Source organism: Amblyraja radiata, chromosome 34 (assembly GCF_010909765.2).
Source record: "Amblyraja radiata isolate CabotCenter1 chromosome 34, sAmbRad1.1.pri, whole genome shotgun sequence".
NCBI classification, from domain to species: domain Eukaryota; kingdom Metazoa; phylum Chordata; class Chondrichthyes; order Rajiformes; family Rajidae; genus Amblyraja; species Amblyraja radiata.
In genome coordinates, this window is record NC_045989.1 from 9,077,966 (window position 1) to 9,094,369 (window position 16,404).

General features: G+C 43.8%; 1 protein-coding gene across 3 annotated transcripts in view; it reads right to left on the reverse strand.

Moving 5' to 3' along the window:
• Positions 1–12,148: 12,148 nt before the first annotated feature.
• Positions 12,149–16,404, reverse strand: part of paqr5 (progestin and adipoQ receptor family member 5) — a 77,761-nt gene continuing 73,505 nt past the window's right edge. For all 3 annotated transcript variants that reach the window (XM_033050551.1, XM_033050553.1, XM_033050552.1), the window contains 2 exons: positions 16,215–16,359; positions 12,149–13,472 (listed from right to left, as the gene is read on the reverse strand). In XM_033050551.1, the coding sequence (XP_032906442.1) occupies positions 13,204–13,472; positions 16,215–16,359 (414 nt within the window). In that variant the 3' untranslated portion in view covers positions 12,149–13,203. The remainder of the gene's footprint in view (positions 13,473–16,214; positions 16,360–16,404) is intronic.

The window sequence follows — 16,404 nt, forward strand, 5'->3', positions numbered from 1 at the left end:
CCTTACAAAGTGTAGTAGGATCAGACTTTTGTTCAATTAATGAGCCTATTAAACATGAATGGACCAGATGCTGCCTTCATCCTTACTTAAAGGGGACGTTCATTTCTTGTTTAAAATATAACACAAAGTGCTGCAGTAACTCAGTTGGTCAGGCAGCATGTCTGGAGAACATGGATAGGTGCTGTTTTGGGAGGTTCAGACTCAAAACACTGCATACCCATGTTCTCCACTACTGGCCACAACGTGCTGGGGTAACTCAGCGGGTCAGGCAGCATCTCTGGTGGAAAAGGATGGGTGACGCTTCAGGTCGGGACCCTTCTTCTGACTGAAAGCAGGGAAGATAGACACAAAAAGCTGGAGTAACAGTGGGACTTGCAACATCTCTGGAGAGAAGGAATGGGTGACGTTTTGGGTCAGACTGGTTAAGGGACAAGGGGAACGAGAGATATAGATGGTGATTTGGAGAGATAAAGAACAATGAATGAAAGTTATGCAAAAAATAATGATGACAAAGGAAACAGGCCATTGTTAGTTGTTTGTAGGGTGAAAATGAGAAGCTAGCGTGACTTGGGTGGGGGAGGGATAGAGAGAGAGGGAATGCCGGGGCTATCTGAAGTGTGAGTAATCAATATTCATACCATTGGGCTGTAAGCTGCCCAAGTGAAATATGTGATGCTGTTCCTTCAATTTGCATTTAGCATCACTCTGACAATGGAGGAGACCGAGGACAGAAAGGTCTGTGTGGGAATGGGAAGGAGAATTAAAGTGTTTAGCAACTGGGAGATCAGGTTGGTTCACGCGGGCTGAGCGAAGGTGTTCCGCGAAACAATCACCCGGTCTGCGTTTGGTCTCGCCGATGTATAAGAGTCCACATCTTGAGCAATGGATACAGTAGATGAGGTTGGAGGAGGTGCAAGTGAACCTCTGCCTAACCTGAAAGGACTGTCGGGGTCCCTGGACAGAGTCGAGGGAGGAGGTATAGCGACAGGTGTTGCATCTTCTGCGGTTGCTGGGGAAGGTACCTGGGGAGGGGGTGGTTTGTGTGGGAAGGGATGAGTTAACCAGGGAGTTGCAGAGGGAACGGTCACTGCGGAAGGCGGAAAGGGGTAGAGATGGGAAAATGTGGCTGGTGTTGGGATCTCGTTGGAGGTGGCGGAAATTTCGGAGAATTATGTGTTGTATGCGACGGCTGATGGGGTGGGACTAGGGGGACTCTGTCTCTGTTGCGACTAGAGGGAGGGGGGGCAAGGGCAGAGCTGCGGGGTACCGAGGAGACACGAGTGAGGGCCTCAACTATGATGGGAGAGGGGAACCCCCATTCCCTAAGGAATGAGGACATCTTGGATGTCCTAGTATGGAACACCCCATCTTGGCAGATGCAGCGTAGACAGAGGATTTGGGAGTAGGGGATAGAGTCTTTGCAGGAAGCAGGGTGGGAAGAAGCGTAGTTGGGATAGTTGTGGGAGTCAGTGGGTTTGTAATAGACCTCAGTTATTGATCTATTTCCTGTGATGGAGACTGTGAGATCAATAAAGGGGAGGGTGGTGTCGGAGATGGTCCAAGTAAATTTGAATGCAGGATAACAATTGGTGGTGAATTTGATGAGGTCCGTGAGTTCTGCATGGGTGCAGGAGGCAGCACCGATGCAGTCATCAACGTAATGGAGATAGAGTTCTGGGATAAGGCCAGTGTACGCCTGGAACAGGGATTGTTCAATGTACCCTACAAGGAGGCAGGCAGAGCTGGGGCCCATGTGGGTGCCCATAGCTACACCTTGGACTTCGAGGAAGTGGGAGCAGTCAAAGGAGAAGTTGTTGAGGGTGGGGACCAGCTCTCCTAGGCGGAGTCGAGTGTTAGAGGGAAATTGGATGGTTCTGTGGTCGAGGAAGAAACGGAGGGCTTTAAGGCCTTCCTGGTGGGGGTTGAAGGTGTAGAGAGACAGAATGTCCATAGTAAAGATGAGGGAGTGGGGGCTTGGAAAGCGGAAGTCATTGAAGAGACGAAGGTATCTTGGACATAGGTCGGGAGAGATTGGATGGGGGGGGGGGGGGGGAGGGGGAATAGGATGGAGAAAGTAGGGAGGGGAGGGGGGTGAAGAGCTAGAGTTGAGGAAATAGCTGGACAATCAAGGTCAGCCACAAATGACCTCAGGCCGGGAGGTGCCTGGTAAGCCTATTGTTAGCTAAGGAAGGTGTGATCTCATGAGGGAAACAGAACTGCATATTTGCAGAACCTCATATTTGCATGTATGGTTGCATGGCAACTCATTTCACTGAACCTTAATTGGTGCATGTGACAAATAAATGTGAACCTTGAACCTTGGCCTCACTCTGACACAGATGCTGCCTGACCAGCTGAGTTACTCTTCAGACTACTTCAGATAGCCCTTGCTTTCTCCCTCCATCCCCTTCCCCTTCCCAATTTGCCCACTAGTCTTACTGTCTCCGACTACATTCTATCTTTGTCCTGCCCCCTCCCCTGACATCACTGAAGAAGGGCCTCGACCTGAAACGTCGCCCATTCCTTCTCTCCAGAGATGCTGCCTCACCCGCTGAGTTACTCCAGTACTTTGTGTCTACCTTCGATGGGAATGCACTGCCAAGGTTGGTGGTGGGGACAGATATGACAGTGGCGTTTAAGAGGCTTTTCGAAAGGCACAAGTCTATGCGGGAGATGGTGGGACATGGATCACGTGGCTACGTAATCAGGAGATTAGTTTAACTTGGCATCATGTTCGGCACGGACATTGTGAGCAAAAAGGGCCTTTGCTGTCCTGTTCTATGTTCTAGGAAGTTGCATATTTAATTACAATTCTGTACTGATAACAACCACCATGTAATCTTTCTTACTGTACGTATCCAGAAGAGGCCAGAGATATACAAGCTGTGCGCGGGATTGACATCGAGTACAAAGTGGCAACTGAACTTCAGTCAATAACTCACATTCTCCTCCTCCACCACAAATCACAATTAATAGTAATAATAATAATAATAATAATAATAATAATAATAATAATAATAATAATAATAATAATAATAATAATAATAATAAATACTTTATTGATCCCCTCAGGGAAATTCAGATGTCCAGAAGCCCCCAACCAACAAACCCACAGATTCAAAACGAACGCAGACAGAAAATACATAGAATACAATGTGGACACTACCTGAGAGCAATAAATACTTAAAAAGACCAATAATTAACAATTAAAATTAAAAATTGCAAAATGCATCCCCCTACAGCCTAGCGGTCCGAATTATAAAATCTAATGGCTGCAGGGGTGAAGGATCTCCTGAACCGCTCCGTTCTACAGGGCAGGGAGAGGAGCCGGTTGTTGTTCCGAGTTCTCTTTTGACTCTCCAGAATTATATGGCGGGGATGCCCGGGGTTTTTCAGGATGACCTGCACCTTGTGCCTCATACGCCTCTCAAGCACATCCATCCCAGAGTCCACTCTCCCCTCCAGCACTGAGCTAGCTCGTTTAACCAATTTGACCAGCTTCTTGGTGTTTTTTGCACTAATGCTGTTGCCCCAGCAGACAACAGCGTAGAAAATAACACTTGCAACCACAGTGTTGTAAAACATGTGCAGCATATCATTACACACATTGAAGGATTTGAGCCTTCTGAGGAAAAAGAGTCTGCTCTGGCCTTTTTTGTAGAGGGAGTCATTAGATGATTTGTAATTAAATAACACCATTTACTTTCCCACTAACTCCGTGAATTCAGCTTCAGTTAGGAACACTGTAACAAAAATAGAATATCTTGCACAAATAAGTTACAGCTGAAAATGTAGACTTTCATCATCTTAGGACATTTCAACAGTGGAGGGAATCACAAGATTGCTTTTTTAGTGCTGTTATCTGATTGAAGTAACTTAATTCCGGCTCTGTGAAAGAACAGAAGGAGCTGGAGTAATATAAGGCACATTCCATATCAAAACTAAACTACTTTTTAGAATGTATCCAAAATGCACAACTAGCTTGCATGTTGAAGCAACCTGGCCAATGTTAAATTTCCCATTTGTCTCTCTTCTGTGATTCAATCAGTCTCTGATAGCAAAGTACCAGGCAGCTTTATACTAGTGCGCAATAGGTTCTGATGGTTGCTCTGGCTTTGAAATGAAGCAAATAACATAATGCTCAGCCAGAGGAGAGAATCCGCAGATGACCTCAATTGATTCCAGAGTTACACCACAAGTTGCCAGGGCGAAGCAAAACTGCTTCACTCTTATTACGCAAATTGCATTGTCTGTGGCCCATGGTATTGTATCACAGTTTGAGAGAGGGTGGTATCAGACACACATTTATTCTCTGTTTCACTTTGTTCTCATGGAGATCGGGGGTGTTAGTGTTGTTAAATGGAAGGCTTTCCTCCATTCATGTGCAGCGTTGATATCAAGAAAATCCAGTCATATATCAGCAGGTGAGATCTTGATTGTGTTGTTCTCAGAAGGGCAGTCAACAGTGAAACATACTTGTTCCCATTTACATAAGCTGTCCTATGAGCAATATAACTAAAATTGCCAATTTCGTTGGGATGTGCACTTCATTGGCAGGAAGCATTTATTACCCAAGCTTAATTTCCTTTGACACAAGGAAAGTGAGCTGCCTCCTGGAATGAATAATTCCCAGCAGCAGTTATACTCCTCTGTAGTATCAACTGTGACACTTGAGGTCTGCTTTGTTCCACACTCTCCAAGAACAGCACTTGGAAAGGGTTATTATATCCCATGGTACACTCTTTGGTCCACATTTTTAAGATGCAATTTTTCATAAATAAAGGCACAGGCATACAAGGACCCGCAACACTTGATAAAAAGCATGTTGTGTGTGAAAGTACCCGAATATAGAATATGTGGTAAAACTTCAATTGTAATACAATGCACTTGAAAGGAACTTTCAACATCATTAGATTATAAGTACAGGTTGAAAAAAAAATGTGCTTCTGAACAAAGATGTGATTTTAAATGTACCCCCTGTGTGTGAATTATCACAGCCCAGAGTGAAGGATGAAGTGTCTCAACCTGAAATGCCACCTATTCCTTTCCTCCAGAGGTGCTGCCTGTCCCCGCTGAGTTACTCTGGCATTTTGTGTCCATCTTCAAAGTTCCAATGGTCTTGAGACTTTAGACTTTAGAGATACAGTGTGATAACAGATAACTTGACACACAGAGTCCGCGCTGACCAGTGATCACCCCGTACACTAGCACTATCCTACAAACTAGGGACGATTTACAATTTTACCAAAGCTAATTAACCTACAAACCTGTACACCTTTGGAGAATGTGTGTGTGTTGTCCCTTGATAATTTATCAGAGAATGAATGAATTAGAGGTTGTGTATTCAAGACTGTCCTCAGAGATCTGAATTCAGACTCTGTAGCGCAGTCCTAATGTAATGTTTTGGCCCTGTCCCACTTGGGCGTCATCTGCGCGTCACGCAGGTAGCGTGCGGAGATTTTGTGAATCCCAAAAATCCTGGGGAGCCGCTCGCGACCGCCCATCACCACGCACCATGCGCGTGTAATGGGCACCATGCGCGTGTAATGGGCACCATGCGCGTGTAATGGGCACCATGCGCGTGTAATGGGCACCATGCGCGTGTAATGGGCACCATGCGCGTGTAATGGGCACCATGCGCGTGTAATGGGCACCATGCGCGTGTAATGGGCACCATGCGCGTGTAATGGGCACCATGCGCGTGTAATGGGCACTATGCGCGTGTCGTGCATCGTGACGCGTAAATGATATTGCGTAAATGACGTCCAAGTGGGGCAGGCCCTTTAACTGTGTATGCTGATTCAAGTGGATGTAAAATATCTCACTGCACTGTGTTAAAGGAGAACGGGAAGATTTTCTAGTGGTCTTGGAAATATTCACATCTCAACAAAAATTACAAAAGAAAAGCTGAAAGTTTATTGCATTGGTGTTTGTGGAAGTTTGCTATATACAACTTAATTGCTAATATTTCCTACATAACAGCAGTGACTACATTAAAAAAAAAGTACCTCATTGCATGCCCTGAGTTTATGTAACGTGCTGTAGAATTTTCAAGGCTTTCTTTTCTCCTTATACATTCTTCATTAAATCCATTAATCGTTTGTCATCAAACTACTCCATGTAATAGCAAGGTCTACAATCCCACCACTGTCTGGGTAATGCCATTTCTCCCAAATTCTTTCTTACATTTACATTGAGTATCTCATGTTTTAGACATATAAAATAAATGTGTTGAGAATCACATGGTGACAGGCTCAATGTTTTTACGTATACTTTATGTAACAAGAGACTTCAAAAGTAACATACAAATAAGCTGCTTATTTTCACAGACATGCTTTAAATAAAATGCATAGAAGTGTTTCCTCTCAAGGTGCTTCTACTAAAAGATGAAAGTAAAAAAGTTACAAAAGTCAGAAAATTGCCAGCAATCTTTGTTTACAAAAGTTTGATCTAAGTTTGGACCATTACACAGAAGTAGACTTTAATATTTCTGGGAGTGACTTTGTAGGTGACTTTGAGACAATGTGTTACAGCAGATCTAGAAACATAGAAATAGGTGCAGGTACAGGTGTAGGCCATTCGGTCCTTCGAGCCAGCACCACCATTCAACATGATCATGGCTGATCATCCAAAATCAGTGCCCAGTTCCTGCTTTCTCTCCATATCCCTTGATTCCGTTATACGAGACTTGGCTTGCAGTGTGAGGTCTGACAGGCTTCCCACTCTAAAACACACCAGCAGGTCACTGTGCAAGATCACCAGCACTCCTGGCATCTCCATGGATGAAATGGTAAGTTGAAACCAAGTCACAGGGACAGTCAAAAAGTGAATTTTCCCCTTCAAGTTCTTGGTTTACTCTAAAGGGGTTGGGGAATGTGGGGGGGGGGGGGGGGGGGGGGGAGGGAGGGGTGTATGTGTGTGTGTGGGGGGGGGGGGGGGGGGGGGGGGGGTTGGAAGTGATTAATTGAGCGAGGAGTTCATTTGATCATATCTTTGGAATGCCTTCAGCCAGCTTTGGCAGCCCTGGTTGAAATATCATAGAGTCATGGAGACAGTACTGTTTTGTGGTGGTATGTGTCAGTATAGTGTACCAACATCTTTTAAAAGTTAAGAACTAGATTTCTAAAATTTTAGAATTATTAATTTAGAATGCTGATCTCATGCTTTTAGTTAAATTAAAACTATTAAACTATTAAATTAAAAGTTAATGGTTCACAAAATCAAAACAGTATATTGATGGATAAAAACATATTGATAAATGAAACTGATGTTTAATTGATATGCATAGCAGCACCTATTTGTCTGCAATGACAGTAGTGCACAGAGAGGTGCAGCACCCTTGGTTCACTGAGTTTGTACCATCTATCAAGCACCCATTTACAATGTTATTGTCCCAGATTTATTATTCTCCCCAGGTTCTGCCACTCTACATGCTGGGGCAATTTACAGAGGCCAATTAATCTACAGAATCACAGCTTTTTGGGTTATGAGAGGAAACCAAAGCACCTGGAGGTAACCAGCATAGCCACAGGGAGAGCATGTAAACTCCACACAGACAGCGCTGGAGGTCAGGATTGAAGCCAAGTCACTGGACCTGTGAGGCAGCAGCTCTACGAGCCACACCAAATGGCTTCCAGCCTCGATTAACTAGTTGAGCACACAGACAAGTATGCTGCTCGTAATGATGGTGTGCTGTGTTTCTGGAGGTAGAAGATAGCTGCAGAGAATATTCAGATGGATGTCAAAGATACTATGAAGAGGGGAAGGGAGCCACTACGATTCCTGCTCAACCAATATCAAAAATAGACAGGTCACACACCTGATTGTAAGGATTGATGGCACTTTTGCAGTGAGTTGGTCCCAAATTGTCTCTGGCGTGCAGGAATGAGAAGATAACGGGTGGAATAGTCCAATAATCACTTGGATTTAGATGAATGAGAAGTACTCATTGAATCATTCACAATTTTAAGAGGGAGTGACCAACGAAATGGTGAGAAACTGCTTTCCATGGTTTAGGAATAAGGGAGAATGTGGGTATAGTCAGCCAGTGTCACTGGGATAAGGAGACATTTCCTCAAAGAAATTGGGTGGGGTGATGGACTTGGCTCAGTTAGCCAACTTGGTTGGTATAGTCCAGTTGGGCCGAAGGGCCTGTTTTTGTTTGTACAGCTCTATGACTCTGCGACACTCAGATAGTTGTGAGTTTTTAACAAATGCCCTTGAGGGATGTGATGTCTCGATGCATTTTATCCAAGGCTAAGACAGGTGGTATTTTGAGCACATTGGGAATCAAGAAATTGAAGGAAGGTGGTTTGTAATTCATTCGTAGGCTGTGGCCATCACTAATAATGCCATCGATTTTGCCCAAATCAATTTGCGCTTGAACTGAATGAGTCTTTTGTCACTTTCAGTGGACTGCTATAAGTGAACTTCAACTGAGATATGTTACACTCTCATGCATTTATAACATAAAAGGAACAGGGGTGGACCACTCGGCCCCTCAAGCCTGCCCCCCCTCCCCTACCCATTTAAAATAATTGCCACAGTCCTCATCTCCTCTTCTGTACCAATTCACCAAAGCCCTTAATTACTTGATCTTGCAAAGAGCATATCATAATATTGCTAGATCTTACCATCTTAATCTGATATCTTTCCTTTCACTGTTACTGCAGTCACTATTTGATGGGTCTACAGTCTTTAAACCATTCTCCACAACATTGTTGGGTTAACCTTCCGGGCTTTCACCTCCACTTGTTCAGAAGGGTAAAGGTTAATTATCTAAAACAAGCTTAGATTTTAGACCAAAAACGTCGCCTATTTCCTTCGCTCCATAGATGCTGCTGCACCCGCTGAGTTTCCCCAGCAATTTTGTGTACCTTAGATTTTAGACTATACTGATCAGCAGGGAAGCGCTGGACAGATTTTTTTAATCAATTGTCTGTGTTTCTAATAGGGGGGAAAATAGTTATTTCAAAGAACATAAAATACCCAATGGTAAAAAAGTAACATTCCTCATGAGTACATTTCTCACAGTGTGTTCGTTATTCCAGTTAAGTAGCCCTTTTAGCAGTTTCCTATCATTTCTTCCAGACAGCACCATGCTCTTTATAAAAAGCAACAATATGTACCTTTAAGATATATTAATAACAGAAAATTGTTTGAAAAGCAAATGTGTTATTTGTGTATTGTTTTTCAGGCTCTAAGTCTGTCACTTCATTTTTAAGGCACGTGAGAATCAAAAAGTCTACCTTGGCTTAAAATATTGGATAATGTATCTGTTGAAAACATTGAATATACCTCTGGACATGATAATGTTCAAGATTATGACAGGCGAAAGTCCATTCCAATCAGCCATCTTTAAGCTTGATTATTATTCTCCATGTGGTGGGTGGTCATCGTTTTATAATCTTCCTCTGTTCCGGTAACCCTTTATTCCCAGACTTCCTATTTCATCTGGCTTTAAGGATCGCAAAATCTCTGCTTGGATTACTTATCATAAGATCGTAAGATAGGAGTAGAATTAGGCCATTCGGCCCATCTAGTTACTCCATCATTCAATCGTAGCTGATCTCTCTCTCCCTCCTAAACCCATTCTGGCACCCATACTAATCAAGAATCTATCTATTTCTGCCTTAAATATATCCACAGCCTTCTGAGACAAAGAATTCCACAGATTCACCATCCTTCAAATAAAGAAATTCCCCCTCATCTCCTTCCTAAAAGAATGTTCTTTAATTCTGAAGCTATGACCTAGACTCTCCCACTAATGGAAACACCCTCTCCACATCCACTCTATCCAAGCCTTTCACTATTCTGTACCTTTCAATGAGGTCCCCCCCTCATTCTTCTAAACTCCAGCGAATAAAGGCCCAGTGCCATCAAACGCTCATTCCTGGGACCATTCTTTTAAACCTCCTCTGGACCCTCTCCAGACCTAGCACATCCTTCCCAAAATTGCTCACAATATTCAAAATGCTGATTAACCAGCACCTTATAGAGCCTCGGCATTACATCCCTGTTTTTGTATACAAGCCCTCTCGAAATAAATGCTAGCATTGCGTATGCTTTATTTACTACTGATTCGACTTGCAGATTAACGTTTTAGGAATCCTGCACCAACACTCATTCCCAAGTCCCTTTGCATCTCCAATTTCTGGATTCTCTCCCCATTTAGAAAATAATCTATGCCTTTATTCCTTATGTATCCCTCCTTATGTATTCTACAATTCTTTGTGCAAAAAAGGTCTTATCCTGAATCCTTTATGTTGAATGTGCCTCTCACTGCATTAGCCCATTTTCTGCCATTCTGCCCTTCAACATCATCTCAACACCAAGTACCTGTACAACATTTCAATTTGTTTTAAGTAAGGTGCAACCAAAGGCATCCAGGAACCCATTGCAAAATGATATTTCCTGTAAGTACATTTACGACCAAAAAAAAAATCAATCATTGAAGGTTGGATGCTTTGACCTTCAGAGATTGATCTTAACATTAGGCAATTGAAAATGCAAGCTTCAGTGCATGCTGAAAAGAAATTAGACCTGCAGACTCTCTCCTGAACGCACAAGATTGTCACAGATTTTGACTTACGATAATGAAAACCCTGACCTTTCAATGGAATATTATATCATATTTTGAGGTCCAATCCCCACCAGGATTCTCACTGGTTTGAGTTTGGAGCATGGACCTCATCTAGCTTTCTGCTGATCTGTCACCTATGTCAGTGGAGTGGAGCTGGACCTTGTGACATTAGCATCTGAAGCCTTCATGTGCACAAGTCAAATTGCTTTGTTCATCACTTTTAAGAAACACTAAATTCCCATTCAAAGTAAATAGATTGTATTCTCAGTTAAAATATTGAGCGATATGTGAAGTGTTTCTAACTTTCTGCTTGGTGTTGATGAAGTTGCTACAGTAAATGACTACAGTATTTCCTACATGACAACTGTTCCAAACTCCAGAAGTCGGAAAAGTTGCAATTAAATCTTCCTGTCTAACCTGATGCAACATAAACATTTTTAGAAGATTTGTGCCTACTTTTGTCGAACCTCCTTTCTTAATGGACGTTCCTTAATGCTACATTTGTTCATATATATTCACACCTAGAAAGAATGATTAAAAAATAACATTTGATGACTTTTGAATCTCCTCTTATCTTCTCTGTCTGGAGCTCAATCACTGATTATCTAGATTTCCCTTAATACCAAGGTCCCCATTTCTGGTGCCACACTGAATAAACTCCTAGGCACCCACTCCTAACTACAGTACATTTTGGTGATAACAAACTATTTACAGTTTCAACTTTGACCGACTACCTTCACCAAAGGAAAGTTTATATGTAGGTCAATATATTTTACCTAAACATCACAACATACAATAGAAAAGGTATCTAAACAAAAGGATACCTCAGAGCTGGTGGTAGGGGAATATTTCTCTGGTCACTGTGCTCAAATAAACCATGGTCCTGATCTTTCAGAACCTCTTTATATTCAATATCCTTCATGTGAAAAGCAAAGTAATTTCTTAAACCAGGCAAAAGGAAGAATTCTCCTCCACCGTCTTCAAGGAAGGCAGAACAATTGCTTTCTGTAACTTTAAATTAAATAATCTGTTCTGGATAACAGCAGGTCACTCTAAGGATCGTAAGGCCAAGTAAAGGCACATGTACAACAACACAAACAACAAGAAACATTAGGAGTACCTTAGAGATCTAGGAAGGTGGTACATGAGGCAACATTTAAGCATTAATATCATAGAAACATGGAAAATAGTTGCAGGAGGAGGCCATTCGGCCCTTCGAACCAGCACCGGCATTCATTGTGATCATGGCTGATCGTCCCCTATCAATAACCCGTGCCTGCCTTCTCCCCATATCCCTTGAATCCACCAGCCCCTAGAGCTCTATCTAACTCTCTCTCAAATCCATCCAGTGATTTGGCCTCCACTGCCCTCTGTGGCAGGGAATTCCACAAATTCACAACTCTCTGGGTGAAAAAATGTTTTCTCACCTCAGTCCTAAATGGCCTCCCCTTTATTCTAAGACTGTGGCCCCTGGTTCTGGACTCGCCCAACATTGGTAACATTTATCCTGCATCTAGCCTGACCAGTCCTTTTATAATTTTATATGTTTCTATAAGATCACCCCTCATCCTTCTGAACTCCAGTGAATACAAGCCTAGTCTTTTCAATCTTTCCTCATGTGACAGTCCCGCCATCCCAGGGATCAATCTTGTGAACCTACGCTGCGCTGCCTCAATCACAAGGATGTTCTTAGATGCAGCTAGATGCAGATCAACCTTCTTTTCAATTTGTTTAAAACTTCTCAGTCACCACTTTAAGTTCCCCAATGGGCTCACCCCTTCCAATTTCATGACCTCTTCCGGCATGTGAAACCTTTGAGATCTCGATGTATCTCCAACAAGCTTCTCTCCTGATGAAAATCAATCTTCAGCTCCATCATATCTTCAACCGCTAAGAACCCAAGACTTGAAATTCCCTCCCTGAACCTCTCAGTCTTCCTCTACCCACTTTATCTCTTCCAAATGACTCCATCAAATCTGGTCCTGCCCAAACCTGGCCAAAGGCCACAGGTGTAGGGGAAAATTAAGACATTGTTTTCTTTAAATGTGGTCAGTTATCTCAAGTTTGCAGCCTGACAATGATAATTGCCTGGTTCTCCATAGAGTTATATGATAATTAGTTCTTAAATACCTCATAGAACACACACTGACAAGAACATCCGTTGATTCAACTACACCAAAGGATGTCTTTTACTTAAACTTCCATAACCTGATCTCGGATATTATACCCTAATCAAATTTGTTGGAGATCGAAGGCACAATGTGAAATTCGACCTAGACTGGAGAAATTTAAACTCCTTTAACGGAGCAGTACAGAGAGGCACTGACACTGATACAGAGGCCACTGACCCGACCTGTACTCACCCCAAGACCAACTTTATAATGCAATAAAATAAATAAGATAAGGGTGTAACAAGAATATCCACAGCACCAGGCCCAAGCATATTGACGATTATTGTACACCCATTAAAGGCACCATTTGGGAATTATATTCCTTTTGAACAGTTGTCCACTTCATCTCTTCACCAGTCACAGTATTCAACTGAGGAGGCTTTCCAAATGCTTTTCCCCTTCAGTAATCTTGGCCTCTTCTTCAGCTAGGCCAAGGGGAGGTGCACCATCCTAATCCACCTTTAGTTTCTCAGTGTAGTAGTGCTGGCTCCTCACTTCAGGTGTCTTTGGTTTCCAGTACAAGCCCAGGGAGAAGAGTGCAATGATGAGGAGGTTCAACAAGAGGGCAAGGCTGATCGCTCCAATGGTGTCCATGAAGGAAGGCAAAGGTGCGTGGAGTGCAAGCCAAGCTTGGCGCAGTGTCATGTCCTTGATAAGTGCTTTCATCTGGAAGTGGGTGCCTATGACAGCACAGATATGAAACAGTTGATGACTGTGACCTGAAAGAGATTGAGAAAGGAGGTTGTCACAAAGCATGCAATCTCCACCCTGTATCCTTGCAAGCAGGTCACTGATGTTATATCCGTGAAAAGACATTGTAGGTAGTGGTTTATGTCTAAATCTCCCGCAGGCTCAATTGGTTTATTGAATGAACTGGTCAAGGATCAACCTGACAAAGTCGTACTGAAAGCCACATTTTTCAACCCTAATGTTGCCAGCAGTACCGATTCACCAGAGAGGGCTGCACAGAGCTACTCTTGGTGAGAGGAGTGATGCTGGCAGTCGTTAATCTAGACCTCATGGTTTCTCATGAGCTCTGGTCAAAGATTAGCAAGGAAACTTCCTCCTGATAGACAGGATAGAGTGTATGTGGCAAAGATGTTTCCATTGGTGGGAGAGTCTAGGAACAGAGGTCATAGCCTCAGAGTAAAAGGACGTGCATTTAGGCAGGAAATTGGAGATTTCTTTAGTCAGAGGGTGGTGAATCTGTGGAATTCATTGCCACAGAAGGCTGTGGAGGCCAAGTCAATAGATATTTATAAGGCAGAATTTGATAGATTCTTGATTAGCATGGGTGTCAGGAGTTATGGGGAGAAGGCAGGAGAATGGGGTTGAGAGGGAACGATAGATCAGCCATGATTGAATGACGGAGTAGACTAGATGGGCCGAATGGCCTTATTCTGCTCCTATCACTTATGACCATGATTATTGCCAACCAACCTCACTCAGCTGGTTGAGCACTGCTTGGTGGAAGCGTTATGGGTTAAGGAGGCAGAGAATGGACTTTGCCTGGAGAATTCCTCTGCCCAATTCCAAGGATGGATTATTTAAGAAGGAACTGCAGATGCTGGAAGGTACACAAAGTGCTGGAGAAACTCAGCGGGTGCAGCAGCATCTATGGAGCAAAGGCAAATGGTAACGTTTTGGGCCGAAACCCTTCTTCAGACCGATTCAGACCTAACCCTACCCTAACCAGACTGGCCGGGAAGCTAATGGAATTGGGGCTCAACACCTCCCTGTGTGCCTGGGTCCTGGACTTTCTCACCGCCAGGCCCCAGGTAGTCAAGATGGGAGGGAATACATCGAAGTCCCTCACCCTGAGCACAGGATCGCCCCAGGGTTGTGTCCTCAGCCCCTATTGTACTCCCTGTACACACATGACTGTGTGGCTAGGTTCAGCTCCAACTCAATAATTAAGTTTGCTGATGACACTGTGGTGGTGGGCCTGATCACAGACAACGACGAGAAGGCCTACCGGGAGGAGGTGGCTGATCTAGCACTCTGGTGCCAGGATAACAGCCTCCTCTTGAACATCAAAAAAACGAAGGAGCTGATCATGGGCTTTAGGAGGGCACATCATCCGAGGACGTACACTCCTTTGAGGATAAATGGGGATCCTGTGGATAGGGTAAACTGTTTTAAATATCTGGGAGTCCACATCTCCGAGGATATGACATGGGCATCACACTCCTCAGCACTCGTGAGTAAGGCAAGGCAGCGCCTTTACCACCTCAGGCAATTGAGGAAATTCAGAGTGTCTCCGAGGATCCTCCAGTGCTTCTACGCAGCGGCGGTGGAAAGCATCTTGTCCGGGAACATTACCATCTGGTTTGGAAATTGCTCTGCCAAGGACAAGAAGGCTCTGCAGAGAGTAGTGCGTTCGGCCGAATGCACTATGGGAACTTCACTCGCCCCCCTGCAGGAACTATACATCAGGAGGTGCAACTCCAGAGCCAACAATATCATGAGAGACCCCTTCCACCCTTGCAACGGACTGTTCCAGCTGCTACGGTCAGGCAAACGCCTCCGTTGCCATGCGGTGAGAACAGAGAGGTTGAGAAGGAGTTTCTTCCCAGAGGCCATTCGGACTGTAAATTCCTATCTCACCAGGGACTAACTCTACTGAACGTTTTTCCTTCCATTATTTATTATGTAAAGGTATATGTGTGTTATGATTGTGTTTATAGTTTGTTTGGTTGTTTGTCTTTTTGCACAAAAGTCCGCGAGCATTGCCACTTTCATTTCACTGCACATCTCGTATGTGTATGTGACAAATAAACTTGACTTGAACCCTAACCCTAACCGTGCATTAGGGTTAGGGTTAGGGTTAGGGTTCGGATGGATTGGCAGCACCAATGCTCGCCCCCCCCCGGCAGCATAGGCAGACCGTCCCTGTACCGTTCGGCTCCTCTCGGAGGCCGTGACCACTGTTGGCCCATCAAAATGGATAACCCAGCAGAGCTCTGGAACCATTGGTGCCAGAAAATTGGTGGTGAAAAACTGCTCAATCTACCTCACCATAAATTGACCATAAATTGAGTATCACCCAGTGGATGGTCTTCAGGCAGCCATTGTGGATCACTAGGGTAGATTGACAAAGGTTTTTAATCAGTCCTGGCCAGAAACCTGAATTATAAATTTCTAGTATGTTCCCCTGTTTTGGACCTTGTGGTATGCATCTATTAATAGTACATGTTATTAATGTTTATATTGTCAACATACAAATTGCAAACGCAAACTCTGACCGAGAATCATGTCTAATCTTTAGCTGACTGGATGACACACAACGAAAAAGCTTTACACTATACTTTGGTGCACGTGACTGTAATAAGCTAAACGAATCTAGAAAAAACTCAATTTCAGGCTGGGCAAAGGTTGGTTTCTGGATCTGTAGGACCGCAACACAGTGACTAGTCAGTAACAGCACGAGGGGAATGATATTGAGGTTTTGATGGTCTCACCAATGTAGTCAAACGTCCCTGGAGCGAGGCGCTCGGGTAAGTGAGTCGCAAACAAGAATCCGGTCAGCATTGCAAGTGTCACGTGTCTGTAGTGGATCGGAATCGTCTCGTTGTGGGCACATCCCTCTCCTGTGCAAATGAATAGCTGGGCAGAGGGAAACATGACAGGAACATAATCAGTTACACCACA